Source organism: Amblyomma americanum, chromosome 3 (assembly GCF_052857255.1).
Source record: "Amblyomma americanum isolate KBUSLIRL-KWMA chromosome 3, ASM5285725v1, whole genome shotgun sequence".
NCBI lineage: Eukaryota > Metazoa > Arthropoda > Arachnida > Ixodida > Ixodidae > Amblyomma > Amblyomma americanum.
The window spans coordinates 183,361,566-183,389,502 of record NC_135499.1 but is presented as its reverse complement, the minus strand read 5'-3'; the positions used below and the strand labels follow the sequence as shown (position 1 = coordinate 183,389,502).

The following is a 27,937-nucleotide window of genomic DNA, read 5'->3' as shown; positions in this document are numbered from 1 at the left end:
TGGTTACACATATGGTGGCGATGGCGGGAACCGGAACCCTAGGGGATCAGGCACCCCCCATGCGCACTTAACGCGGTGTTTTAAACAGACATCGCTTTTTAAATGTCCCTTCATACGTTGAAAACTGCTCTATGATGAACTTGGTTGTTCTTCACGAAGGGCATCATGGGTGCCCCGTGATGTCGGAAAACTGCTTTGAAAACTTTGGTTCCATGTATTCTTTGAGTGCTGAACCTACCTTTGACCCCCACTTTTACCCCAGTCGTCCCAGCCGGCCACAGCAGCGCCACCGCATCTTGCTTACGTCACAGCTCGGTGTTGGTCTATACTCATTTCACGTCGAAACGAAGGAGGTCAGCCAAACCTAACGCAAGCTGGAAGAACATGCTGTCGGAAAGAATGATAACCTCTACAAAACAAGTATGATACGAAACATAGCGTACTGAGTTTGTTTATTCAGGATTCTCTTTACGTTCACTGTAAAAAAAATAAACGTAAACAGGAATGGATGGACACAGTGACTCAGCCCCCCACCTTGTGTCCCTGAACAGCAGACGCATGTGAGGGCGGATTCGGCACTTTTTTCCTGACAGCATGTAACGAACTACGAGGTCTCTGCACTATTCGGTGTCATTCATCAGTTCGCGAAATCGTGCACAATCTAAGTATCTTTCACGGTGACTCCATCCACGGCGCCCAGGTGCCATTCAGTTTTTCCGGAAAGCCTGCAGGGTCTTTTGGTGCCCACTGCAATGGTAATGCCTCGGCTCGGAAGGCATCGATACGCATCTTCAGGAACGCCACAACCTGTTGAAATGGCGAGGCAATAGGAGAGTGAGTAGAAAATGGTTGCATATTTATACCAGCATACATGACCAGCACGTTGTATATGTGTAGGTAGGCCACGTTTTTTGACTCCGGCTGTGCGTGGTTAACTTTTAAAATTATTAGAATACACTAGCATGCTGTCAAGAAAGGTTACCACCTGCTCTTTAAGTGCGGGCCGCCTCAGCTGCACACAAGGGAAGCGACCTCCGAAAGTTACTTCTGAAGTTTTCTGTTACACACGCGCAGGCCTTTCACAAATATTTTGCAGCAACTGGCGCTGCCAAAACAGTTCTTTTTTTTACTTTTTGGCGAGTACGCATCATTCTATATGAGTAACATTCTCCGGGTTCGTAAACTTGTCCCATCCGCGTGCTTGACTTTTTTTGAGTAATTAAAGCTGACATTTGTCTGGGGGGCAGTCTTTTCACGCTGCTCGTGAATCGTGGTCGTGTTTACGAATGCCTTTTCGTATTTGATGAAAAGGGCGACTCCATTATTTTAATTTTCGTCCTACTGCACGCTCCTCGCCTATGAATCTGCTACACCGGTTCCAGAAGTTCCTGACCACGGGGGTTGCGAAACTCCAAGTATGAGTCATTGAATAAAACTGTGCTTCTTGCTTGCTTCAAAAATCGGAGGATAGCTGATCATCACTCTACATGTGGCATTCCATCGGTTCGAATCCTTGTCGCAAGCGAACCTACAACTTGACTAGCACACGTAAGCAATATGCAACGAGATATCGAATGACACCACCCGGAACGCTGTACGGCTAACGGTTGCTCGAAATTTTGGCACGAATGTAGTCGGGGAAATTGGCGTCACATTGAGCCACGCCCGTGGCGGTATATATGGGTGAATAAAATTTATAGCATTGTCTGAAATGTTGCCGGTGAGTTGGTGCCGTCACTCTATTTTTCTTGCCATAGCTGGGATTTTCTGTACCATCTGCGAATACACACACGCACCAACATACTAACACAGGAATCCGGCTTTTATCGTAATGGGGCTAGTAAGGCTTTCGCCTTAAAAACTTCATGGTACTAGTCTCTATACTAAGGCAGCTCACTCTGCCGTATGTATTGTCATAATATATAAACGTCACCGAATGCATCAACAGGAGCAGTTGTCAACACCGCTAAGCAGGCGATTTGTTGGTATATTCTAGATCACAAAATGACGTCCACAGCTGCTCACTTCTGGCACTGCGAGAAGCGATTCACGACATCTGTGGAGAGTGAACTCAAGTGAGCTGTCATTTTCTCACTAACCCTGCACTCCAAATTCTGGAACTCTTTTTAGGACAAAAGCTTCGCGGAAACTGGAACTTCTCGAATTCTTACTTCTGGAATTCTTCTGAAACTTTTTTTTCACTCGTGAAGCACCTTCCTTTAACATCCCAGGCATACCGCACGTTTATCGAAAGCCACATTCTGAACCCCCTAAAAGAAATTTGTCCCAACGTCCTCTATCAATGCAGCATTGTGTTCTCCTAAATAATGTCGACATGCGATGGTTTCAATCTAGCAGAAATGGTTTGGTTTTGGTTTGTGGGGGGTGTAACGTCCCAAAGCGACTCAGGCTATGAGAGATACCGTAGTGAATGGCGCCGGAAATTTCGACAAACTGAGGTTCTTTAACGTGCATTGGCATCGCACAGCACACGAGCCTCTAGAATTTCGCCTCTATCGAAATTCAACCGCCGCGGCCGGGATCGAACCCGCGTCTTTCGGGTCAGCAGCCGAGCGTTGTAACCACTCAGCCACTGCGGCGGGCAATCTAGCAGAAATGGCTGTCGCGAATAGTGCGCAGTAATTAGTTTCTGATACGACGGAAAATTTAATCATGAGTGCGAGTGATTGTGAGGTGACTGTCGCGGTCGCGAATACTGTGCAGTAGTTTGTTCTGAACCCGCCGGAAAGCTAAATCATTAGAGCCAGTGGCTGCTGGATGACTGTGTGCGGGATTAATTTGTGCGGCATAATAGGCCTACGTGCGCGACACAAAAATGTGGAAAGTTCATGACGCATCTGTCATCTGTCACATGCATTTCAAGGCAAAAAGCTCCCTTGACGTGAGTGGGCATGAAGCTGCACAGCGACCTATACTCGTCGCTAGCACTTTTTAGCGTAGAGAAAAAAACTGTACCGAAGGAGTTCTGTTCTATCTTTACAGTTTTTCCACGAAACAGGTGCGACCCAACGCTAGTCATGGACGCGTTGGACTCCGAAACGTGGCTGCAGGCTGTGCAGGTATAGCGCCGCTGATATTGTTGCATGACGGCCAGCCGGAGAACGAGGCGAGATGACTGATGACAATGAGATGATTTAATGGCCGCTGGCCTAGCACGAGCGCTCCGTCCCGCGCCACTGTCAGCTTCGTCTTCGTCACCATATAACTCACAACACGCAAGCGTTGGCTATTTAAACGGAATGAATACTCTGTCATAAACAGCACCAACCTCTCATTGGCACTGCAGTCATTTGCACCGCTTTTGACAGCAGCTGTGCAACCTTTTAGCGCGACAACGTTAAGGAGCTCGTGTCGCAGAAAAACCAGTGTCGTCGGCGTCGGCCGTGGGCGAAAAATCCTGGCCGTGACCAAAAAATCTCCCTCCTCCTCCTCGCAATGTATTTTCCTTCCCTTACGGTGCGTTCCGGGTGTACAGAGAAATGTGAGACAGGCATCATTTCCTTTCCTTAAAAGCAATTTTCATTTAATTTTTTTTCCTTTCGACCCGCTTCGGGTGTGCACCGAGGCAGGCGCCCTTACGCGATTCCGTGACGCTCCCGTCGTTCCCTGGGCCACACACAGCCAATGCGCGCGCGGAGGATCATTGCATGTTGCGACCGCGTAAGTGCGCGACAGCCGTTTATGCTGTCGATGCGCTCACCTCCTGCGATGCGTGAGCGGGGGCGCTTTTTTCGGAGATGGTCGCGGATGACCGCACGCACGTCCTCCGACGCAAGGGGCAGATCACTGGGAGGTAGTTGATGTGCGGCGGTCGCGAGCTAGAAATGTGTTCAGGTTGTGCGCGTGATTAGTTCATGATGGAGCAATAAAAACACACGCGCACAGCACAATGTTGACTACAACTGGAGTGGGGCGTCCAGTTGTTAATCGTTCAAGGTAGAACTCGCGGAGCGTCCGGTCACTGCGTGTAACTACCAGGCGGAGAACAGATGGGGCGTCAAGCCCGTCTGTTAGAGGAACGCAGAGAGGCTCACCATAGTTCGCGAAGCTTAAGCGTCCTCCAATTTTTTTTATTCAGAGCTGTATGTTATGTTTTGTTATCTTATGGTATGGTACGGTACAAGGAGTTTATCGTCCCTAACGGACATGGACTATGAGGGCGACAATGTGAAGGACCCCGGATGAATTTTGACCCCCTGGAATTCATTGCGTACACTGACATCGCACAGTGCATGCACGGGTGCCTTGCCTTTCGCCTCCTTCTAAACGCGGCCGCCACTGCCAGGACCGAACCCGAGTCATCGGGTTCAACAGTCAAGCGCCCTCAACAGTGAGCCACTGCGGTGGGCACTTCCCATGTTAGGACAGCGATGCAACACAGTGGCAGTACAACAGCGGGGGAAAAGCTGTTCTCCTGCAATGGTCCAGCTCGTTCGCGTTTGCCATGTTTCGACGCTGAAAGAACGCGACAGTCGGCCTGAGCAATATTCTTGTTGAAGTGGATTTCAAGCACTGCAGGGCCTATAGTGCTCCGTCAAGAGAGCTGTGACTAAAGATTCTGCGTCGCATATTATAGTGTGCTTTATAGTAGGACACCAACATTTAACGACGCGTTTTCGTCAATGCGTTAGTTTGAAAGGCTTGAAAAAATGAACCAACTTGTATAAGAGGGTGGTTATTAAATTATGCCTTGCACGTTAGTCACAGCCTAATGTACACTTGCGGAGGCAACGCTGTTATACATCGTCCGAAGAAACTATACACGCTATCTGCCTAGGAGAATGCTATCATGTCGCATGCTAAGTAAACAATTTGAAAAATTAGTTCAACTTAAGTCTTCCACAAGTCAGCTTGCTGACAGAAAAGAACTGCGCAGCTGCATTACGTTCTCGGCACCCAAAACAACGGACCTCTGAATACCTACCTGCGGAAGTATTCTGGCTAAATTATCCAGCTCGCAGGGATCTCTGACGATGTCGAAGAGGTAGACCGAGTCGGTTGGGCGAAAGTTCCTTCTCTGCCACCATCCACACGTCAGCGTGGCTCTTTCCCTCCAGTGCCTTGGAAATACCAGTCGGGTCTTCTTGTATAGGTTCTTGAGGACGTCGGCGACCACTGACCGAGAGAGGAGTTTGTTCAGATCTTTGTGCGGGCGAAATCCGCCAGGTGTGCGGTACCGCCCGTTGAAGAAGCCAGTGCCGTCTAGCACCAACTTAAATCGGGAGAAGCGCAACGCCGCGGCGTTCATAAAGCTGTCGTCGAAGTTGTAAAGCATCTCGATTCTAGGAGAGGGGAATCCATTGGACAAATGATGCCACATATTGTGTCCGTCCAGTTTGGCCAGCTTCGCTGCGTTACCACCTGAAAGCGAAGATCTGTGTTAGCATTTCTGGCGTGTCCATTGCATTATTCGTCTAGTGGATTGTGTGTGCTGTAGATTTGCTTTGTTGAGCGTTGTATCGCCAGTTCAAGTATTTCTCTTCCGTTATGTGCAAAGGAGTAGCCGGCGCCGTAATCAGGCATCAATATCTCTCTTTATATACATGTCAATAAAAAAATGTAACAAAGGTGTGGGAAGCAAAGCTAGAATTCACCTCATCATGACAGCGCAACCTGACAAGCTACATAGTATCACATTGGTTAACGATCGCTGCTTTCAAATTGCAAGTGGGGACTTGAACCTAGAGTTCACTTGATCAGTGTCTTACTTTCAGTGCATGCATCGGTGCAATCTCATCTGCACAAGTTTTGAATTGCCAAAAAAGAAAGCTGGAAAGATTCGAAGCTACTGCCCTTTATCAATGATAATGCTCTTGTTCACTACCGAGTCAGCAGAAAATTTCAATTCTCACATCCAAATCGAGCTGAAACCAGCCAATAATGTTTGCCTACTTTCAGATAGCTACACAAATAGCCGGACTGGTGAATTGGATAAAAAAAATGCTTGGTTTGGGTTTTTTCCCCAAAATCTTGCATTTTAATAGAACAGACCAAATTTAAAATCTCACTGAAAAATTCAGCTGTAAGAATTGTTTCCCTGTCTTCGGGCATGGATGGCTGATTGCAGCGATTTTAGCTCACCGTATAATTTTAGTTAAGCACATGCAACAATAAGCGTTGCACCTGCAGTGCCGCAAGAAAACTATAGAGTATACGAGACTGAAGCCCTGTAAATCGGTCTCCCACTACATGTTTGTTGTTTTAATGTTGCTTTTTTTCTGCTTCCGCAATATTAAACGGTGATATTTATTTACTCACGCAATGCCCTACAGCGTCGTCAAGCATCGTAACAGTAGGATAAATAACAAATTGAAATTACAAAAAGAACGTAATAAATCATACACGATGAACGGAGGAAAGAAACGACTAAAAACACTGCATGAGATGAAATTTAAAATAAAATGTACTCAGCAGACTCACAGTTCACAAATTTTCAGCATAAATCAATTATAATTATTAACCCCATATCGGATTCCTAATTATGGCACCTGAATAGCAGGACACACAACCTAATAAAACGAAGGAAAATGAAAGGCAGTGGAAGCCCGAGGAGTTCACCGCTAAAAAGAAAGCGTCATGGGACACGAAAGTGGCCACGGAGCCTAGCAAATCATTCCTGTCTTCACATTGTTTTCGGAAAGAAGGAATTCGTAAAGGACTTAGTTTTGCAACAAAGCAGTTGAACCTCATGGCATTCTTTTGGTTGCTAAATATAATTTGGCTTTTGTTGCCTCTTTGGCTTTTGATACCAGTAATACCATGGAATATACTGCGCAACAACTCAAGTTGGACACCTTTTCTTCTGCAACATCAACTCTCGCCGCTCTTCCTAGCATGCATTATAGTAGAGGGGCCGATTATAGTTACTTGAAGCAAAATGGGCAGTATGGTAACAACCTACTGTCACGATATAACACAGTGCATTCATATTTCAAACCGAGGCCAGAATTTCATACGTAATTCATTTGAAATTGTGATACAAACATTCAAGCATTTCTGTAGGTTTCGGTATGTTACTGGCAAAGTTTTCTTCTTTTTTTTTGGGGGGGGGGGGAGGGAGGGGGAGGTTAAATTTGAAGAAAACATTACGTAGAGATAATTGCACTCATCAAAGTTTTCATTGACACACCGTCAATACTCTAAGCAGGGTCATGCGGCTCGACACATCTTGAAAAGGGGAGATGTGTTTTTTTATCCATCTGCTAACATGATTTGCAGTCATAAACTTCCCGATCGAGCTCCGATTCCTATTGTCTGTACTAAATGTACCGCCACAAGCTAGATTTCAGCTGTAAAACTCGTTCTGGTAATCTGTAATGTAATGAATTTTCCGACTTGGGAAGCTGTCAACTTTATTTGTACCAAACGCAAGACACAACGCTCCATGAGGCGTACCAACCTGCGACTGAGTACAATGTGGGCAGCCAATCCGTGATGTGCATCAGCTGATGGGACACCGTCCTATTTCGTCTCAAGCGCGGACTCCAGATGAAAGCAGCGACTCTTGTGCCACCTTCCCACAACGTGCCCTTCACTCCGCGGAGTGGCCAGTTGAAACTACGGCTGGCGTGAAGACCCCAGGGCGCACCACCGTTGTCGCTGCTGAACACGACCACAGTGTTGTCCAGCATGCCGGCTTCGCTGAGCGCCTGGAACACGCTGCCAATAGACTGGTCCATTGCATCCACCATGCCTTTGTATGGCAAAAAGGAAACGGTGAAATCAGCTGGTCAGTCTAGACGCCAGCTAAGGCTGCGCCATCATAGAATTTAGGACGGTTTGGGTTCCATCCCACCTCCAACAGCCCGAGGTCAGGGTGCCCACCACAGTGATTCGTTTGCCTACGACGCGGTGCACCACTTAGAGAAATTACAGCGCGCAGTGACGGGCAACATTTAACTAGCTTTCCGACTAAAGCTGGCCGCGGTATGGAATGCAAGTATGTAACTTTTGTAAAGACAAAGTATAACAGAACAACGCGCAGTGATGGCCACGTTTTATTAGCTTTCCGACTAAAGCTGGCTGGGGATATGGAATTGGAGTATCTAACTTTTGTAAACAGAAAGTATAAACACAACAGCGCGCAGTTATGGGCCACATTTAATTAGCTTTCCGACAAAAGCTGGCAGGGGTATGGAATGCAGGTACCTAACTTTTGTAAAAAGAAAGTACAAACACAACAGCGCGCAGTGACGGGCAACATTTATTTAGCTTTCCGAATAAAGCTGGCCGCGGTATGGAATGCAAGTATGTAACTTTTGTAAAGACAAAATATAACAGAACAGCGCGCAGTGATGGCCACGTTTAATTAGCTTTCCGACTAAAGCTGGCCGGGGATATGGAATGCGTGTCTAACTTTTGTAAACAGAAAGTATCAACACAACAGCGCGTAGTGATGGGCCACATTTAATTAGCTTTCCGACTAAAGCTGGCCAGGGTATGGAAACCAAGTATCTAACTTTTGTAAAGAGAAAGTATCAACACAACAGCGCGCAGTGATGGGCCACATTTAACTAGCTTTCCGACTAAAGCTGGCCGGGGTATGGAAAGCAAGTATCTAACCTTTTTAAAGAGAAAGTATAAACACAACAGCGCGCAGTGATGGGCCACATTTAATTAGCTTTCCGACTAAAGCTGGCTGGGGTATGGAGAGCAAGTATCTAAGTTTTGTAAAGAGAAAGTGTGAACGCAACAGCGCGCAGTGATGGGCCACATTTAATTAGCTTTCCTACTAAAGCTGGCCAGGGTATGGAAACCAAGTATCTAACTTTTGTAAAGAGAAAGTATGAACACAACACCGCGCAGTGGTGGGCCACATTTAATTAGCTTTCCGACTAAAGCTGGCCAGGGTATGGAAAGCAAGTATCTAACCTTTTTAAAGAGAAAGTATAAACACAACAGCGCGCAGTGATGGGCCACATTTAATTAGCTTTCCGACTAAAGCTGGCTGGGGTATGGAGAGCAAGTATCTAAGTTTTGTAAAGAGAAAGTGTGAACGCAACAGCGCGCAGTGATGGGCCACATTTAATTAGCTTTCCGACTAAAGCTGGCCGGGGTATGGAAAGCAAGTATCTAACCTTTTTAAAGAGAAAGTATAAACACAACAGCGCGCAGTGATGGGCCACATTTAACTAGCTTTCCGACTAAAGCTGGCCGGGGTATGGAAAGCAAGTATCTAACCTTTTTAAAGAGAAAGTATAAACACAACAGCGCGCAGTGATGGGCCACATTTAACTAGCTTTCCGACTAAAGCTGGCCGGGGTATGGAAAGCAAGTATCTAACCTTTTTAAAGAGAAAGTATAAACACAACAGCGCGCAGTGATGGGCCACATTTAATTAGCTTTCCGACTAAAGCTGGCTGGGGTATGGAGAGCAAGTATCTAAGTTTTGTAAAGAGAAAGTGTGAACGCAACAGCGCGCAGTGATGGGCCACATTTAATTAGCTTTCCTACTAAAGCTGGCCAGGGTATGGAAACCAAGTATCTAACTTTTGTAAAGAGAAAGTATGAACACAACACCGCGCAGTGGTGGGCCACATTTAATTAGCTTTCCGACTAAAGCTGGCCAGGGTATGGAAACCAAGTATCTAACTTTTGTAAAGAGAAAGTATGAACACAACACCGCGCAGTGGTGGGCCACATTTAATTAGCTTTCCGACTAAAGCTGGCCAGGGTATGGAAACCAAGTATCTAACTTTTGTAAAGAGAAAGTATGAACGCAACACCGCGCAGTGGTGGGCCACATTTAATTAGCTTTCCGACTAAAGCTGGCCAGGGTATGGAAACCAAGTATCTAACTTTTGTAAAGAGAAAGTATGAATGCAACAGCGCGCAGTGATGGGCCACATTTAATTAGCTTTCCGACTAAAGCTGGCTGGGGTATGGAGAGCAAGTATCTAAGTTTTGTAAAGAGAAAGTATGAACGCAACAGCGCGCAGTGATGGGCCACATTTAATTAGCTTTCCTATTAAAGCTGGCCAGGGTATGGAAACCAAGTATCTAACTTTTGTAAAGAGAAAGTATGAACACAACACCGCGCAGTGGTGGGCCACATTTAATTAGCTTTCCGACTAAAGCTGGCTAGGGTATGGAAACCAAGTATCTAACTTTTGTAAAGAGAAAGTATGAACGCAACACCGCGCAGTGGTGGGCCACATTTAATTAGCTTTCCGACTAAAGCTGGCCAGGGTATGGAAACCAAGTATCTAACTTTTGTAAAGAGAAAGTATGAACACAACACCGCGCAGTGGTGGGCCACATTTAATTAGCTTTCCGACTAAAGCTGGCCAGGGTATGGAAACCAAGTATCTAACTTTTGTAAAGAGAAAGTATGAATGCAACAGCGCGCAGTGATGGGCCACATTTAATTAGCTTTCCGACTAAAGCTGGCTGGGGTATGGAGAGCAAGTATCTAAGTTTTGTAAAGAGAAAGTATGAACGCAACAGCGCGCAGTGATGGGCCACATTTAATTAGCTTTCCTATTAAAGCTGGCCAGGGTATGGAAACCAAGTATCTAACTTTTGTAAAGAGAAAGTATGAACACAACACCGCGCAGTGGTGGGCCACATTTAATTAGCTTTCCGACTAAAGCTGGCTAGGGTATGGAAACCAAGTATCTAACTTTTGTAAAGAGAAAGTATGAACGCAACACCGCGCAGTGGTGGGCCACATTTAATTAGCTTTCCGACTAAAGCTGGCCAGGGTATGGAAACCAAGTATCTAACTTTTGTAAAGAGAAAGTATGAATGCAACAGCGCGCAGTGATGGGCCACATTTAATTAGCTTTCCGACTAAAGCTGGCTGGGCTATGGAGAGCAAGTATCTAAGTTTTGTAAAGAGAAAGTATGAACGCAACAGCGCGCAGTGATGGGCCACATTTAATTAGCTTTCCGACTAAAGCCGGCCAGGGTATGGAAACCAAGTATCTAACTTTTGTAAAGAGAAAGTATGAACACAACACCGCGCAGTGGTGGGCCACATTTAATTACCTTTCCGACTAAAGCTGGCTGGGGTATGGAGAGCAAGTATCTAAGTTTTGTAAAGAGAAAGTATGAACGCAACACCGCGCAGTGGTGGGCCACATTTAATTAGCTTTCCGACTAAAGCTGGCCAGGGTATGGAAACCAAGTATCTAACTTTTGTAAAGAGTAAGTATGAATGCAACAGCGCGCAGTGATGGGCCACATTTAATTAGCTTTCCGACTAAAGCTGGCTGGGGTATGGAGAGCAAGTATCTAAGTTTTGTAAAGAGAAAGTATGAACGCAACACCGCGCAGTGGTGGGCCACATTTAATTAGCTTTCCGACTAAAGCTGGCCAGGGTATGGAAACCAAGTATCTAACTTTTGTAAAGAGAAAGTATGAACGCAACAGCGCGCAGTGATGGGCCACATTTAATTAGCTTTCCGCCTAAAGCTGGCCAGGGTATGGAAACCAAGTATCTAACTTTTGTAAAGAGAAAGTATAAACCCAACAGCACGCAGTGATGGGCAACATTGAACTAGTTTTCCGACTAAAGCTGGCCGGGGTATGGAAAGCAAGTATCTAACCTTTTTAAAGAGGAAGTATAAACACAACAGCGCGCAGTGATGGGCCACATTTAATTAGCTTTCCGACTAAAGCTGGCCGGGGTATGGAAAGCAAGTATCTAACTTTTGTAAAGAGCAAGTATGAATGCAACAGCGCGCAGTGATGGGCCACATTTAATTAGCTTTCCGACTAAAGCTGGATGGGGTATGGAGAGCAAGTATCTAAGTATTGTAAAGAGAAAGTATGAACGCAACAGCGCGCAGTAATGGGCCACATTTAATTAGCTTTGCGACTAAAGCTGGCCGGGGTATGGAAAGCAAGTATATAACTTTTGTAAAGAGAAAGTATAAACACAACAGCGCGCAGTGATCGGCCACACTTAATTAGCTTTGCGACTAAAGCTGGCCGGGGTATGGAAAGCAAGTATATAACTTTTGTAAAGAGAAAGTATAGCACAACACCGCGCAGTGATGGGCCACATTTAATTAGCTTTCCGACTAAAGCTGGCCGAATATGGAAAGCAAGTATCTAAGGAGGAGGAGGACGAAGATTAAAGGTAGGGAGGTGAAAGTATCTAAGTATTGTAAAGAAACAAAGGTTCTCATGAACTATAAGGACGAAATGTATTCGACCGGTGAAATGTTTCCTGACAGCTGCGTTTTTTCGACTTTTATTCTAATCAACATTCTGTAGTCTTCCATGTAGAGAACTCCCGTTATTTTGTAACGCGCAAGTGTAAGGCTCACTCTCGGGTATACGATGGCAGAGGCGTCATGAGAGACACGATATCTGGGCGTAACTGTGATGGTACAAAACATATCAATGTACCTGTATACAGTTTTTAATCCCTGGGCTATGACCTGTATTCACGGCTACACTATTTTAACCGAGTTAAAGAACTGCAAGGTCATTAAAAAGGCACACCTTCAGAAGCCTAAAGAAAGCAATATCACTTTCCGTAAGCGCAACCGTAAGCGTCCGTTGCTCGACTAGATGTTTCTTCAATGTGAGGATAAAGTTCAAGGCAATAAAAGTATTATCAAAGATTTTCATTATAGTAATTCTGAAGCCTCAGATATTAAATATTTTCTCATGATTACCCATGAGGGCTTGGTTTCATCATTATGGCAGAATACTAGAAAACTATACTTACCCCACCATTCAGTACAGTACACAAAGTTTAAATAAAGGAGTTATTATTTATTAGCATCCAACCGAGCGTAACCACACAGCTATGAAATAAAAAGAACTTCCAACCTGAATAAAAATTTCTCCTGGTTTGGCGGTTTAAGCCGACACCAATGCTCTTCCAAGGCAGTGCTTGGGTGGACGCTAATATCCAATTACTTGCTCCTTTCAAAGCTTATTCCACTTTCTCGGATTCCCCCAAGTACACTGAACAGAGTATATAGAGTATTCGATAAACAGAAAATAATAACCGAACTATTCAGAGCCATTCTCGAGCCCTGGGAAGCCGGTACAGTTAACCGCCAAGGTTACGCCACGCCTACTTTTTCATTTGAAGCCAACCCCTCGCAGTGCCGTACACTATACCCGCCATGTACAACCACCACTAAGCCATCAACAAGTAATCCTTAAAAGGTTGCTTCAAACTTCTCACAGTGTAATCGTGAGCTTTAAACCTGTTTCAAAACATGTGCGAATCTCAGCAGGATTTTTCTGCTCCGAAAAGAATAAATTTCCAAGTGGATTTTTTCTCACCTGCGTAGACTGTTCTGTTCCGCTCTTCTATATAAGGAAATTTATCAACATTTTCCTGTGGCGCCTGAAACGGATCTGGATCGCCTGCACCGTGAGGTGCTTGGTGGCTCATCAGAAGAAAGAGTGGCTGCAAAAGGAAGAATGAAATTATTATGCGATACACCATGTTGCAGTCTGAGGTCTTTTTCAATGCATATCAATGCGAGAGTGCTAGACGGGCCAACTTTCTCACTGTTCAATTACTTTAAAGTATAATTAACATCGCAGCTAAACATTCCCCCTCGTGTCACCTTCGATTTCTGCCGGTTTCGTATGATGTACTTGGCTCTCTCTGTGTACAGGGTGGTAGAATATGTTCCATTCAGCGACCACAAAGGCTCCATATTGAACCAGAAGTCGAGGCCGGTGCTATTTTCCTGAAAAATACATGCAATACAGGATGGTGTCTTTAAGCATATTTATAAAAACCGCGCCTATTAATTGGACATGGTGTCATTATGTCGCGAATAAAAATAGCCCGTACGTAAACATCACACATTAAGGCTACCACTCCTAGTGCAGGCTACATAAGTCGCCAGGGCTAAATATATTCGTCGCTTAGAAACAGGAATGCGAACTAAGGTGCCGCATAGCCCCATCCATTTATTAGGAACCGAACCAGCTATCAGAGAGAAATATTGAAGGAGCTCTAAAAGGGGTTCTCATTAAAGTTGCGATATTTTTTTCATGCGCTTGTGCACGTTGAGTTCTTTGTAGTCAAAAATTTGAAGTTCAGCCTCTTCACGCCTTTCTCTTTCTTTTCGTCACTTTTTGCGATCTGCCTTCCGCCGACCCCACCGGCGACGCGCGCGGAAATTCTCCTGACCCGCCAGAGTGTCGTGGTCTCAAAGAATCAAACTTATAACCGGCATTCGGAGGAGTGTGAAACGGAGGAGGGCGCGAGCATGATAAAAAAAAAAGTGGTGATGGCCTAGCTCTGTTAGGCCAGGATATACGTAGCGAAAGCGCGGCGAGAGTGGTCGGTCGCGTGGTGCGGAGCAGCTGCCGGCGTCGCGGCGCCGTGGCTGGTCACGTGGTTCGTCACGCGGTTGGTCACGTGGTGCGGTGCAACCACGGTGGGAATGCGAGCACGGCGAAACTGCGAGTTCGTGGCCAGTGTAGCTTTCGCTACAAAAAGGCGGCGGAAAAGACTCGCTCGCCGACTTCCACTCGTGACAATGCCGCGAATGAGCGAGTTCCTCTAGTTTCCCCAGAAGGCGCTCTTAAGCGCTTTTAAGTATGATCTAGTTCTTGACGCTCACTTCGTAGGGTAACGAGCAGACAAGCGAAAGGAAAAGAGGGGCTCGTTACGACATACATGACGGAAACCAAGAGTTACCAAAACAAAAGAGCATAGAGGATGTTTTTTAATTTTTGTCGTTCATCAATAGAAGATTAATACGGTATTTGTTCTTAAACAAAAATGATTAGAAATCAGCAGAAAAACAGCCACATGCCGCTGGTGGGATCAGAACCCACCACCTCTGAAGTTTGCGTCTGTTGCTCTACCAACTGAGCTACGGCGACCGCTGCCAATCTTCTGCATTTGGGGTGCTTGAGTGCAGTGTAGTCGAACCTTCAAAATGTTCACCTGAGCCAACCGCGTCTGTAGCGGCGGTCTTTGTACGTCTTTTTTCACCGTGAATGCCCCAAAAGGAATATGATCGAGCGTTAAGGGCGGAAGCTGTGCGCGAACCATTTTGTGCGCCCTATGACACCGAGATTGCCAGGACCGAGGCGTTCGTTAGCTATTGAGCAGACAAACGAAGCGAATAGAGGGGCTCTTCATGGCATACACGACGTAAGCCAACAGTCACCGAAACCAAGGAGCATATGGCTTTTTCTTTTAATTTGTGGTATTCATCAATGGGAGAATATAGAGCAATTATATTGAAAGAAGGCAGACGGAAAAACAACCGCATACCGTCGGTGGGATCCGAGCCCACGGCCTCCGAATCTCGCTTCTGGTGCTCTACCTACTGAGCTACAGCGACGGTTGTTCAATGTTTGGGTTCGATGGCACTGCACATCAATACCCCAGAAAGCAGAAAAAGGCTGTGTGGATGCTGGTTCGGCAGCAAAGACGCATATATTGTTGAGAAGATTGGATTAAGAAATGAAAACCTCGATTAAATCTATGACGTCAAGACGCAAAAAGACTCCGTGATCTATGCCTGGAAATGGGTGATGGTGTAGCCTAGCCTCAGATATCCGTGCGACAATTACTCTCAGTGTCCTCTCAGTTTTCTTGCTGGCGGTGCGTGCATTTTGTGTTTTGGCCTTTTTCAGCCAACAAAATCTGCGTCCTCAGTGAATGTAATTTTTTTGTCATTGGAACGTGGCAACCTATTGATGCAGTATAACATCACTTCGCCCTCAGAGTCCTTTCCAATACTTTTCCTAACTGATACTCTGAGATCTTAACAATAGTGCACCAAGACAAGGTACCGGAGAACGATAGCGCAACGAGGCACGGGACACACACTTCGCTGTGTATGTCCCTTGTCTTGTTGCACTATCGTTCAGAAGTATGAACCACCAAGCCCAAATTTCAACGTTAGTCAAGATAATGTGACGAGCATTGGCATGTTGTCATGACATAAAATATGATGTTAGGAGGCCTGAATTTGAATGGGCACCATAGTGAATATATCTATGCTTACGTACATATGCGATGCTGTGGGTGTAGTAATCCTCTTCGGAGTTGTAGTAGCCGTAAAAACTGTCGAAACCGCGAAATGTTGGTGTGTGCTTCTTCGTGCAGTAGCCAAGAGCCCACTGTATGCATTCGCAAAAAGAGAATACAGACGTTTACAAGGATTCAGTGAGCCATGAACATCGAAATGACCGTTTCGTATGCCGTTGCGGCTGGTCAGCGGAGTAACGAAGGACACCGTGCACCATGGCCCATTGTTCCCAACTGCTGTGTTTTCAAAGCTCGAGCCTAATATAATAAGCATGCGAATAAATTTGTTTCCTTATCATTCGCGCCCTCACATAATATCACATAATTCAAGTTTCAGACTTGGCCTCAGGCTCTGCATCATTTCTCATTCTTTATTCAAAAAGTACCCACAACTGGAAAGGCAATATTGACCCAGACGAAGAACTTTGTTAAAAACTATACACAGAGTTGCGGAGGACCAATTTCGCTGATAAGATATTCAAATTTTTAATGGCCTAAACGAATAAAGAATTTTTTTTAAAGTTAGTCCTGCGGGCATAAGCTCAGTTTACTGCTCTCATCTTTTCGAGAAGACAGATAACCCAGGTAATGAAAATATCAAGACGCAATGGTTTCCATTTGATTGTCTTAAATAAAATAAAAATGTTTCAGACGTACATTTTTCCGACCACTACAAAAGGAACCCAGCCAAGTTCTTTCTTTAACAGAGTGGAAGTCAACGAACGTACTTTCTCAGCATGAACATTGCAACAAAGGACTGGATTTTTCAAGTGCATCAGTAAGAACGCGGTGAACCTGATTCCATACAAGGCTGGCGCAGTCAAGATTAGATTGGACATGAGCATGATATCCGGCCTCTTGGTCGTTTTGCCTATATTTTTAACATTACATTGTTAAAAGCAGAGGGATCATTGAACTTTACTGTAACATTAATACCGTTAGCCGGTTATGAACCATTTTCTGTAAAGAGCACTCCCAAATATTTATGTGTAGATTCTCTTTTTATCACCTCTCCGCGCAGTGAATAGTGATCAGTTAGTTTGTGTTGTTCTCGCGTGTAGAATATGAGTACTCATTTTTTCTCGTTGAGAGACATCGGAGCAGCTATCATATGCGCCGAATGTGCACAATTATTTCACTCTGAATGTTGTCTCGTCGTACGCTTCCTAAATCCAGTGAACAAAAACCTGCACAAAATTTCATACGATAAAAGATAGGTTTGGTTTATGAGGATTTACCGTCCCACAGCAACTCAGGCTATAAGGGACGCCGTGCTGAAGGGCTCCGCAAATTTCGGCCGCCTAGGGTAGTTTAACGTGCAATGACATCGCACAGTACACGGGCTTCTAGCATTTCGCCGAAATGTCACCGCCCCGGCCGGGATTGAACTCGCGTCTTTTGGGTCAGCAGCCGAGCCTTATAACCACTGAGCCACCGCGGCGGCAAACGATAAAAGATAAGCATTTTCTTAATAAAACAAAGGTGCAAAAAACCTGCTATGCTACTTGAAGGCGTTGAAACTAGAGGCAGCAAATAAAGGATGCACACCTTTCCAACAAGGTGAGTTTCATATCCAAGCTCTTTAAGGTATTCGGGTAGAATCGTGATGTTCGTGGGCAGACCCCATGGATCAGCTACGTCAACCGCCATGCCGTGCAGTCCTAGATTGCATGTGGAGAAAATTATAGAAACTCTACTCAGTGAAAATCAGTCAGCACTTTGTTACATGGGTATAAAATATGTTGGCCTCCATAAACAGAACTATCTACTTGTTTCGTTGAGCCTAAAGCATATAAGCAGGACTGGTAGTTGTCAAGGCAAGGCACACAGAAAAAACAAAATGCCACCGGATTAATGCACACAGTTGTTCACAGGCGTGTAGATGTGATTATAGATATATATTAAGACATACTTCTAAAAATATGAGATTGTCCTAAGCACTCAGTATATTTCTCTAAAAACTTTCGTATAAGTCCTTTTTCCCACTTTCGTACAATATAACAAATAACATCGGTATTCGCGGATTTGTATTATAATGTTGTGAAATTAAAGTCTTGGCTTATGCGGAAAAGGAGTGTCGAGAGCCTTACATACATGCTGATAACCATAGCCAGATGACAGTAGGCGTCATGGCTTGAAGAAGGTACTGTGCTCCAATATTTGTAACTAATGCTCTACTTACGTCTTTTATAGAGCATTTGCTTGCAGATGACGAGTTAACTGAGAGCCGACGCATTTATGATGCAACAATTTCAACTTTGCGTCAAAAGTAGCCTCAGTATAATCTCGCATCAGGTTGTGCACGTCCGAGAAGTACTAATAGTCTGAGGGTTTCACGGGGCTGCACGCGTAACCTGCGCGCTTCAACTAGCTTCATTTCAGTGCAGCCAATCATAGGATAGCCAGTACGTTACCTTAAATCATAATCTTGTTAGAAACACCACGCCGGAGCTAACCTATTTCTCTCTACATTCCAATGGCTACCGTTTCCGAGTAGTTCACTCCCAAAGCTACACTGCCTTCTTAGATCCAGAGATAGCTCTATATTAACTGGCTTATTAAAATTCCTCATTCGAAAAATATATTTAAAAAGGCCTGTTATTGCATTTCGTTCTTGCGTCCTATGAATACCCATTCTTCACGCATGCAGCTGACTTTTTGAACCTGCTGAACCACTTTTAAAATTGTGGATCTACAATTTGTGGGGGAAAAATAGAAACATTCCCTTGTGCTCGTTGGTTTTGGTGACTTCTGGCTTCAATTGTATGTATGCAGTAACGGACCCTTGATTTCCGTTCTCTTATCAGCTCAGTGAGCCATTAAAGTGACACGAAATATCTTCAATATACCTAAACTTCCGTGCTATGGGAATTCAGCAATGGCGCCACGGTCAATCATACGATAGTTAAAGCGAAGTAAGCAGGTTTGTTTTTAAAATTCCTCATTTTGCTGGTAATTCCTGTGGTTGGAAATTTTTGCTTGTTCGTTCTCTAATTTCATTTGATGGTAATTGTTTACGATATGATCGCATCACTAGAGAGTTCTAGCATAGAGTGTGCAGAAATACTGAAACAGAAAGTGTACCCGAGAAAATATGCTTCACGGCGTACATGCGCTAAAGGATATTTGATGATGATGGTGATTATTATTATGATGATGACTATCGTAGATTTTTAATGCTCAAGGGCATCTGTGGCCAAAGAGCGCCATGCTACAAGATGTTCTGGACTACTCAAGCTGGGGTCAAAGACCCATTTTCCAAGCATATTTCACCCCACATAAGCCGAGCACCAAGCTAGGGGAAAGCTTTTACCCATTGTACCACCGGTGGGTATACCCGATGGCACTGGGTATCGAACCCCGCACCTTACGCATTCAGATCGAGCTGTGGTGTACGTTAGCGTCGCTTATGTTATTTCACATGTGTTAATTGTCCGGCTCTTCAATAAGCAATCAGACAGGGTTGCCATCATGGCGATGCGCTTAAAAGTAGACTGCTTGCTTCGGAGTCAATACGTCTTTGTTACGGCCTGCGTTTTTCTGTACCATGAATGTAAATGCAGCGTAGCGGGCTTTCACTTCCTCTCATATCGCCTATATAAACAGAGAGTTGGTTGAACGCACTTCGAAACAGCTGCGTACATATAAACATGGACGAAAAAACTGAAAGGTAGGCAACCTCAAGTGCTGACTAACAACTGAAGTTTACTTCCACGAACTGTGCGTTTTATCCCCATGATAGTGACAAAAAACAATGAACGAAAACAGCCTTGGCAATCCCTGGAACGATTCTCTACCACGCAGTCACACGCGTGGACTGCAGTGCGCTCAAATAACACTATATTTTGCTTATATGAATGAAAGGCACACTCATTATTGTCGCGAACAACTCGAACAATCTCGATCATCTCAAATAAGTGTGCCTGTGCAAAAAAAAAGTGATATTTTGGCGCGCTGCAGACCAGGCGTAAGATCGCGGGGAGCCCCATGCGGAAACGAAGTGCTAAGATTGTTTTCTTCCTTCCATTCTTTTCTGACACTGTCATGGTACATAAAAAGCACAGTTATATTGGCAGAAAAAGGTCAGCTTTTGTGGTTGAGTCCCATTCTGTATTATTGGACATGTGTATATAAATAATAATAATAATAATAATAATAATAATAATAATAATAATAATAATAATAATAATAATAATAATAATAATTGTTTTGGGGAAACTAAAAGGCGCAGTATCTGTCTCATATATCGCTGGACGCCTGAACCGCGCTGGCGCAGTAAGGGAAGGGGGGAAGGAGGGAGTGAAAGAAGAAAGGAAGAAAGAGGTGCCGTAGTGGAGGGCTCCGAAATAATTTCGGCCACCTGGGGATCTTTAACATGCACTGACATCGCACAGCACACGGGCGCCTTAGCGTTTTTCCTCCATAAAAGCGCAGCCGCCGCGGTCGGTTTCGAACCCGGAAACTCCGGATCAGTAGTCGAGCGCCCTAACCACTGAGCCACCGCGACGGGTCCATGTGTATATGTGAGCTGCTGTTTTCAAGAAAAATTTGTTCTATTTTTTATTTCTACTGACGATTCTGCTGCTACTAGGCTTAGCGAGAAGCGTTGAGCTTTTGTGACAAAAAGGGTTAAAAAAAAAAAGAAGCTCAACGCTTCTCGCTAAGCCTAGTAGCAGCAGAATCGTCAGTCGAAATAAAAAAATAGAACAAATTTTTCTTGGAAACAGCAGCTCACATATACACATGGAGCCGCCGCGGTGACTCAGTGGTTAGGGCGCTCGACTACTGATCCGGAGTTCCCGGGTTCGAACCGGACCGCGGCGGCTGCGTTTTTATGGAGGACATACGCTAAGGCGCCCGTGTGCTGTGCGATGTCAGTGCACGTTAAAGATCCCCAGGTGGTCGAAATTATTCCGGAGCCCTCAACTACGGCACCTCTTTCTTCCTTTCTTCTTTCACTCCCTCCTTATCCCTTTCCTTACGGCGCGGTTCAGGTGTCCAACGATATATGAGACAGATACTGCGCCATTTCCTTTCCCCCCAAAAAAACAATTATTATTATTATTAAAAAGGGTTGGCGTTGCAAAAACCAGGTGGCGACACTTTGGATGAGTTATCGTTTCGTCGGCTTTTCAGTTTGCCGAGGCACAAAATGCTTGCGTTCAGCGTATGAGCACGTCCGTCGGCTAATGGGCACTACACCCCTCAACGAGTGCCACCAAATCACCTGGACCCCAGGCCACGAGGGACTGCAGGGAAATGATAGGGCCCATGCTCTAGCTCGAGGCATCATCAACCGAACGGGGCCACAAACCGTGCCCGCTTTTACCCCTCTACCTTCGAGGTATGACGAACGCCTCGAAATTCAGCGTCTTCACAGGAGACACTTCCCTCCACCTCATAGGAAATTAGACACTCCAGACGCCGGCTCTTGGCGGCAGATACAGGCGAACACATTTCCAAACCTCCATAGACTACATCTCATGCTCTCAACATTATACTCCGACACCTGTCCCTGGTACCGGGCCTGCCCTACACTCTTCCACATTTCGTGAGGATGTGGGGCCAAGCCAAACACTCTACAGACAGAAAACACGTCTTTTGAGCGGTGGGAGGCGCTGCTGACCAGCGATAACCTGGAGGACCAACGGGCCCTAATACAACAGGCCCTCGGGGCAGCTCAAGCCAGTGGAGCCCTGGAATGAGGGCCCCACCCATAAGCTCGCCCAACTCCCCTTCACTTTAATAAAGTTTTTGTTCCTCCTCCACCTCAGCGTATGTGAACCTGTGTACCGCGTTTTAAAGTTATCTATATCAGGGTTTTAGCACAGTGGAGGCGTGATAGCGTTGACGTATATCTGATTACTGGATGCTTCTGGGCACATGCAGTGGCAGTTGCGCACCCCACCTGTCTATACTCCCACCACTGTGCCTGCGCATTGCACATACGTTAGTCTGGTCTACGTTACAACATGTCTGCCATGCAAAAACTCCTTATTGCATCGCAATTGATGCGCGTTGCGCTATGCGAGTCGGGTGTTTGCCAGTTTTTCAGTGCTTTCGTAGTTTGGCCTTTCTCTACAGAAACATCACCTGTCCGTATCGGATAAAGCCCGGTCATCAAAGCTGCTCTGGAAGGAGTGCAGGATGGCTGTGCGTAATAGTTGTTGAGTATAATGCCATCTGCCGCCAAGGCGTCGATATTTGGCGTCGGTATCTGGGAGGACCCGTGAAAGCTCACGTCGTCCCATCCCTGCAATGGAGAATGAGGTATCGTTAACGTGTGACTGGAGTCTCTGCAGCGGCCTCCTTTAGCTTATCCAAAATGTTTCATCACAGAGCAGTACTTGCCACGGTGGAATAACAGGCAGGGAAAAAGCTGGTGAATCACATCACAAGGTAATACGTCGTTTCTAAATTGAAGGTTAGGCTAAAGGCGTTTGTCGACAGTGTAACTGCAGGAACCGTTTCATCTGATTTTATCCTATTCGTGTTGATTGAAAGCAGCGCTTTTGGTAGATATTTTCTGTAGAAATGTACATGACTAGGTAAAACCCAAAAGAGACGAAATCGATGCTAGTCAACCTGTTCAGGAAAGAGAGTCGCGGCGTTTAAAGGCCGGTTTGTTATCTCTTCAGGTGTGGCGCAAACCGGCTGCAGCAGCGTTTAAAGGGAGATTGAGGAAGACCAAGTTGCCCTGTATCGACAGATTACAGTTTTAATAGCAAACAGACTTCTTACACTGAAAATGAAGCTTTTGCTAACTATAAAATAATAAAAATATAAATAATTGATTTTTGGCGAAAGGAAATGGCGCAGTATCTGTCTCATATATCGTTGGACACATGAACCGCGCCCTAAGGGAAGGAATAAAGGAGGGAGTGAAAGAAGAAAGGAAGAAAGAGGTGCCGTAGTGTAGGGCTCCGGAATAATTTCGACCACCTGGGAATCTTTAGCGTGCACTGACATCGCACAGCACACGGGCGCCTTAGCGGTTTGCCTCCATAAAAATGCAGCCGCCGCGCTAGAAAAGCCCAGAACACTAATTGCAGAGATCCCCTGCACCAGTTCTTTCCGCAACGACACTGCGGTGTCAGGACAGCTACCGCATGAATCTCTGAGGCCAGGCATCACGCCATTCACTTACAAATCGTGGTCACGAACTTCTCATCTTTTATGTCAGGTGTCTAAACCGTGTGATCGTGATGAGGTTTCTGTTTTTAGAATGCAAATTTTTCGGCAAGGACTGTCTTTTGCGGCCAGAAAGCATCAACGTAGCCAAAAGAAAAAGCCACGAAATCGATTTTTTTTTCAGAAACGAAGCAAAACCGGATAATGTTATACGCAGTGTACCCATAAACGTATTGCGGCGGCCCCAATTAAGCGCGGCAATTCACTGGGTAGGCCGAGGACATTTCATAGGCCACGGATGCACGTAGCTGATAAGGCCTGCGACAATCTTTAGGTAATTCCAGGAATAGTCCTTACGTGCCGCATTTGCCCGTACTTCAAGGAACGTTGCGCATTGTGAAACCGCTTATGAATCTGCTGCAGCCTGTGTGCTTGTAACGTGAATTGTACGGGGATGAAAAAAAATTGTCATCATCATCATCATCATCATCCGCCTGACTACGCTCGCTGCAGGGCAAAGGCCTCTTCCATGTCTATCCAATTAACCCTGTCTTTTGCCAGCCGCGTACACCGGATGTCCGCAAACTTCCTAACCTCAATTGCCCAGCTAACTTTCTGCCGCCCCCTGCTAGGCTTGCCTTCTCTTGGAATGCTCTCTGTTACCCTTAAGGACCAGCGGTTATACTGCCAGCGGTTACTAGTCTTGCATGACGGATGGAGCGAGAGAGTCTTTGGTGTATACTGAAAAGGCCGCATTCTCTCCTCATAAGTCTTGCTGCAATTTATCTGTGGGAGCTGCACAATTGTTTATCCCGAACGGGAATTTGAGGATAAGTCTATTCAGATGGCGTTGGGGATTTTGTCTCACTACACTTTGCCACGAGCTTTCGTCTATGAGTATATGCCTTAACGGCACTGATAGCTTGCACGTCTTCGACTATGCGCTCTGTTATTGAGAAAAAGCTTGGCGATCTGGTGACGCGCAAAGGGAAAGGGAAAGTGTTGTGAACGCCCAAAGGATGACCCTTTATCTACCGTTGGCATGCTTTTGTGTTCGCATCATGCTTCATTCGCACATTCTCCGCAATAAAACTCAAGCGCACCTCACCGCTTCTTTTTGCTTGTCTGTTATGTCCTTGCGTTTATTTCTGCGCGCGATTAATCACGAGAAAATGGCAGACCAACTAGCCAAACTTGGACACAACATTATAATACAGGCGAGAACCCCATCCAAGTATACTACGTGAAGGATTTCATCTCGTGAATGTCCTCATGACGACGTTCAGAACGGCTTTTACGCTTTTTAATGACGTTCAGTATCTTTGTGGCTTTCTCAGTGCCTCTAATTAGTTTAAGCAGGAGAATCGAGAACAAAGCTGACGGCACCGAGACAACAGCGCAGCTGTGGACGGAGCTGGTCAATTCAGACACTACGTGAAGAGCGCGGCCGTAGGAAAAAAAGCGCAAAGTCACTCCCCCCTTTGTTTTTTATAAGAGAAAACTGCACTACAAAGAGAAATATGGAAATATGATAGTGATACTGATATTGTCGTACTTATACTGATAGTGATACTGATACTGGTAGTGATACTGTCGTGAAAAAATATTTCCGCAACCCATCCACGGCGGCGAAGATTGCTCAAGGAAAAAACCTCGCAGTAGAGGGAAAAAATGCGTAAAAAGGGCACTTGCTCGTTCGTGAAGTTCTCTTAGAAACAACAACGTCAGCTGCCTACAATTAACGAGCCGCATTAACACCCTATCGCTTTATCTGCATTCACCCGAGTGTGGCAACAGTATGAGAGAGTCAAAAAAGTAATCTTTGCTAAGCATAAAATCCAAGGTTTGACAACGTCTCATCTGCTGGAGTAGTAGGTTCAAGTCTGAAGGGAACGTATACAGGAATACACTTTGACGCTTGTCACAAATTCTGCTCAACTGCTAAAAATCCTAGACCTGCAGCGCGCGCTGTCAGCTTTCAACTCACCAGGTCATCTACTAGGATGAACACAATGTGAGGCGGGGGTTTGACGAAGTGGGCTCGTGGTAGAAAGAAAAGCAGAAATGCCATGCATCGCATGCCTGCTTTTGCGGCGCTGGAAAAAGCAAGTACAGTAAACACAGCAGACAGTCACAAAAAATTATTAAAACATCTCTTGTGGGCTTTTAGCACATTTATTTCAACATCGCAAAAACTTTTGTGACATTGTTCTTGTAGATGTGAACGTTTAAAACAACTTACAGTGTTACAGACGCGCTTCTAGGGTGTTTTAGCAAAAAAACGTTACTCGATCTTATAAAAAGAATGGGTTTGACTGAGGCTCCAGACTTTCGCTGCATGTCGGCAGCTGCGCAAGGTTTTCCGCTGAACCCGCTAACATGAACCCCAAAAAGCAAACAGCACACCCTCAGGCCAAGGACAATCCCTCCAGTGTACGAAAGAATATCCTACAGCTGGGGACTGAGTTGCAGCGGCCGTTTCGCTGTCTGCATGTAGCGTGGAAGCCGCTACAGCTGCTCGCTCTTCTTTGGTATTATTCGAGGTGAACCAGTAGTAGGAGAAAAACAGCATTTAGTCACTGGTTATTTCGACTCCATTGGGTGTAGTTGCTAGTTCAGGCTGCCAATTGCTGCTGCAATATTGCTTGCCCGGTCTGTCAGTGTTCGCTCTCGCACAGGTCTATTCTGGATGGAACGACTTCTCAATGGCCGGGAGCCGCGTTTTGTATGGTAGCCTGGGTGGAGCGTTTGGGGCGCTGCCACGTGAAATGGCTAAGGTTTGGGTGCCTTCCGTATACGGGGGGGGGGGGGGGGGGGAGGCATCGGTCTGGGTACCTGCTTGAATCAAAGGGGTGCCTCAGTGCGAGGCTAGGGATGGTGCTAGTTCAGAGCAGGTGCCGTTAAGGGGCTTTCTCGCGAGCTAGTTTTGCATCTGGTGGAGAGAGTGTTCTATGGTATAGCTGTGATGTAATATGAGTGAGTATATGGGTGGAATCAGTTGTGTGCTTCCATGTCTCTGCATGAGCCTTTTTTCGTGTGATAATGGAGGTTGCCTCTCCTGCCGAATGTCACCTCGCCTAGACGCGGCCCGCCTCATAAATGAAAAGCAAGTATGAAACAAACAAAAAAAAAACGACTAGACACTGCTCGGAAATGCACGTCACTCTGCAGTGGTCCGAAATCCCAGTTTTTAGCGACACACCTTTGAACTGATGGATCATTGAAGCGTTAAAGTCGTTCCTTCTGGATACGGCGCTCACAAGTTTCAAAAGTGTTGGCATTGGCAAGATAATGGCTGGGTCTGAAGACGAGGAGATTTTCGACAGCGCAAATGACTTTTCAGAGGACATCGATGATGGAATGTGGTTGGGGTTAAAGCGCCACAAAGAGAGTTTATAAATAAATTTGTTCAGACATTAAACATTCTCCCTGTTCGATAGTGCAGTCATAATTCCGGCACTTAAGTGTGGTGGCAATAGGAGGCGATCTTCTTTTTTTTTCTTGGCGTGAGAGTCGAAATATTTGAGAAAATACCACGCCTCTTCCCCCCAAAATACGGCTAGAAGTGATGAGAAGGCGCACGGCTACATGATGCACGGTTTCGGACGAAGATTGTTCAAGCCCATTTCAGGTGCAGTTTTTATCGCATTTGGTATATACAATAAAAACTTAAGACACTTATGCTCCGCCTTAAGGGTTTGACGCAGTAGCGTAACTTTCAGCGAATTCGCAAATGGAGCTTTTTTTTTTTTTTAAACGGCGTCACAGTGCTTGCAAATAACTTTTCCTGGTAAAGCGTCTTCGTGAACATCAAATGTGCAACGAAATTAGCGGCGTGTGCTACTCGAATGCTCTAGTGGAGAAACAGGATTGTTATATTAATACAGAGGGAGAAATTTTACGACAAGCACTCGGCCTATTTAAAGGGCCCACCAAAAATGTACATGCAATGAGATCATTACGTTAATACCACTCTCAAGAATGAATCAGAATTGACAGGCCATTGCATTTCTTCGATCTTATCATTCGCTCATCACGAGCCACGGTGTCGTAGCAGAGACATCTGCCGAAATGAAGAAACTGAGTGCGCGCTGATCAAAGGATGCAGGCAAGTTTCTGTGCAACAATATTGGCAAGAAAGCAATAATATTCTGGACAGCCGTGGCAATAGCTTTCGCAGGCTGGACATCAGGCGTACAAAATAATAAGCAAGCACACTCAGGCGCGAATAGAAACTGCTCTACCTACTACTGAGAACCGTGCTGCATAAACTGGTTGCGCCACGTCGCTGTCCAAGTCCGTGTCTCTGTCGCCGCTGTTCTGTGCAGGCACGCTCGGCATTTGCGACGCCCGCGGCGCGAACCAAGGGAAGCTTCACGAAGGTTAACTAGACAGGGGGAAGAGGCTAGGGGGAGAGGTAAAGAGAAAGTGAGGAAAATCAACAGCGGAAGTGGCGTATTTATTCACTTTTAAGCGCGGAGCGCGCTCAACGTGTGGCTCATCGCTGCGATGCGGCTCGGGCGAGGGTAAGCGCTCGGAACGCCTGCGGGGGAGGGAAAGCGGCGCACCACCTGCTGCCCGGCGCGTGCAGTGCGGCGAAGCAGGGGAAACGTCCGCCGCTGCTTTAGATGGCGTAACCTCACACAGTAAAACAAGCGCTACATGTGCCGCGTTCACCACTTTATGCAGCAACACGGGGGGAGAAAGATTGCAGGCGCTTCGGAGTTCATTATGAAGTCAATTACAATACAAAAGTTCCGGCTATGGAGGAAGAAAGGCTCGAACTTCCCTACCCCAACCAGCATCTTA

The 27,937-nt window shown here is 45.7% G+C and overlaps 1 protein-coding gene across 3 annotated transcripts; it reads right to left on the bottom strand.

Annotated features, from left to right (window-relative positions):
• Window positions 1-434: 434 nt before the first annotated feature.
• LOC144123527 (arylsulfatase B-like) lies at window positions 435-27,536 on the bottom strand. Of its 3 annotated transcripts, none has more exons than XM_077656344.1 (10): window positions 27,377-27,532; window positions 25,116-25,224; window positions 22,091-22,250; window positions 17,546-17,658; window positions 15,979-16,089; window positions 13,563-13,688; window positions 13,273-13,399; window positions 7,421-7,714; window positions 4,946-5,382; window positions 435-807 (listed from the first exon to the last, which is right to left on the bottom strand). In XM_077656344.1, the coding sequence occupies exons 1-10, from the start codon at window positions 27,394-27,396 to the stop codon at window positions 673-675; spliced, it is 1,632 nt and encodes a 543-aa protein (XP_077512470.1). In that variant the 5' UTR covers window positions 27,397-27,532; the 3' UTR covers window positions 435-672. The 3 variants fall into 3 exon arrangements, with proteins under 3 accessions (XP_077512470.1, XP_077512471.1, XP_077512472.1); XM_077656345.1 differs by having other exon boundaries at window positions 27,373-27,524; XM_077656346.1 differs by lacking the exon at window positions 7,421-7,714 and having other exon boundaries at window positions 27,377-27,536.
• Between the last annotated feature and the right edge of the window lie 401 nt (window positions 27,537-27,937).

Excerpts from the sequence above, each read along its gene's own strand:
- LOC144123527 (XM_077656344.1), bottom strand. The coding sequence starts at position 27,396 with ATGCAGCACGGTTCTCAGTA. Across the intron at positions 17,659-22,090 it reads GCTTTATCCGATACGGACAG|GACTGCACGGCATGGCGGTT; the intron begins GTGATGTTTCTG and ends CATGCAATCTAG. Across the intron at positions 7,715-13,272 it reads GAACAGAACAGTCTACGCAG|GCATGGTGGATGCAATGGAC; the intron begins GTGAGAAAAAAT and ends TGCCATACAAAG.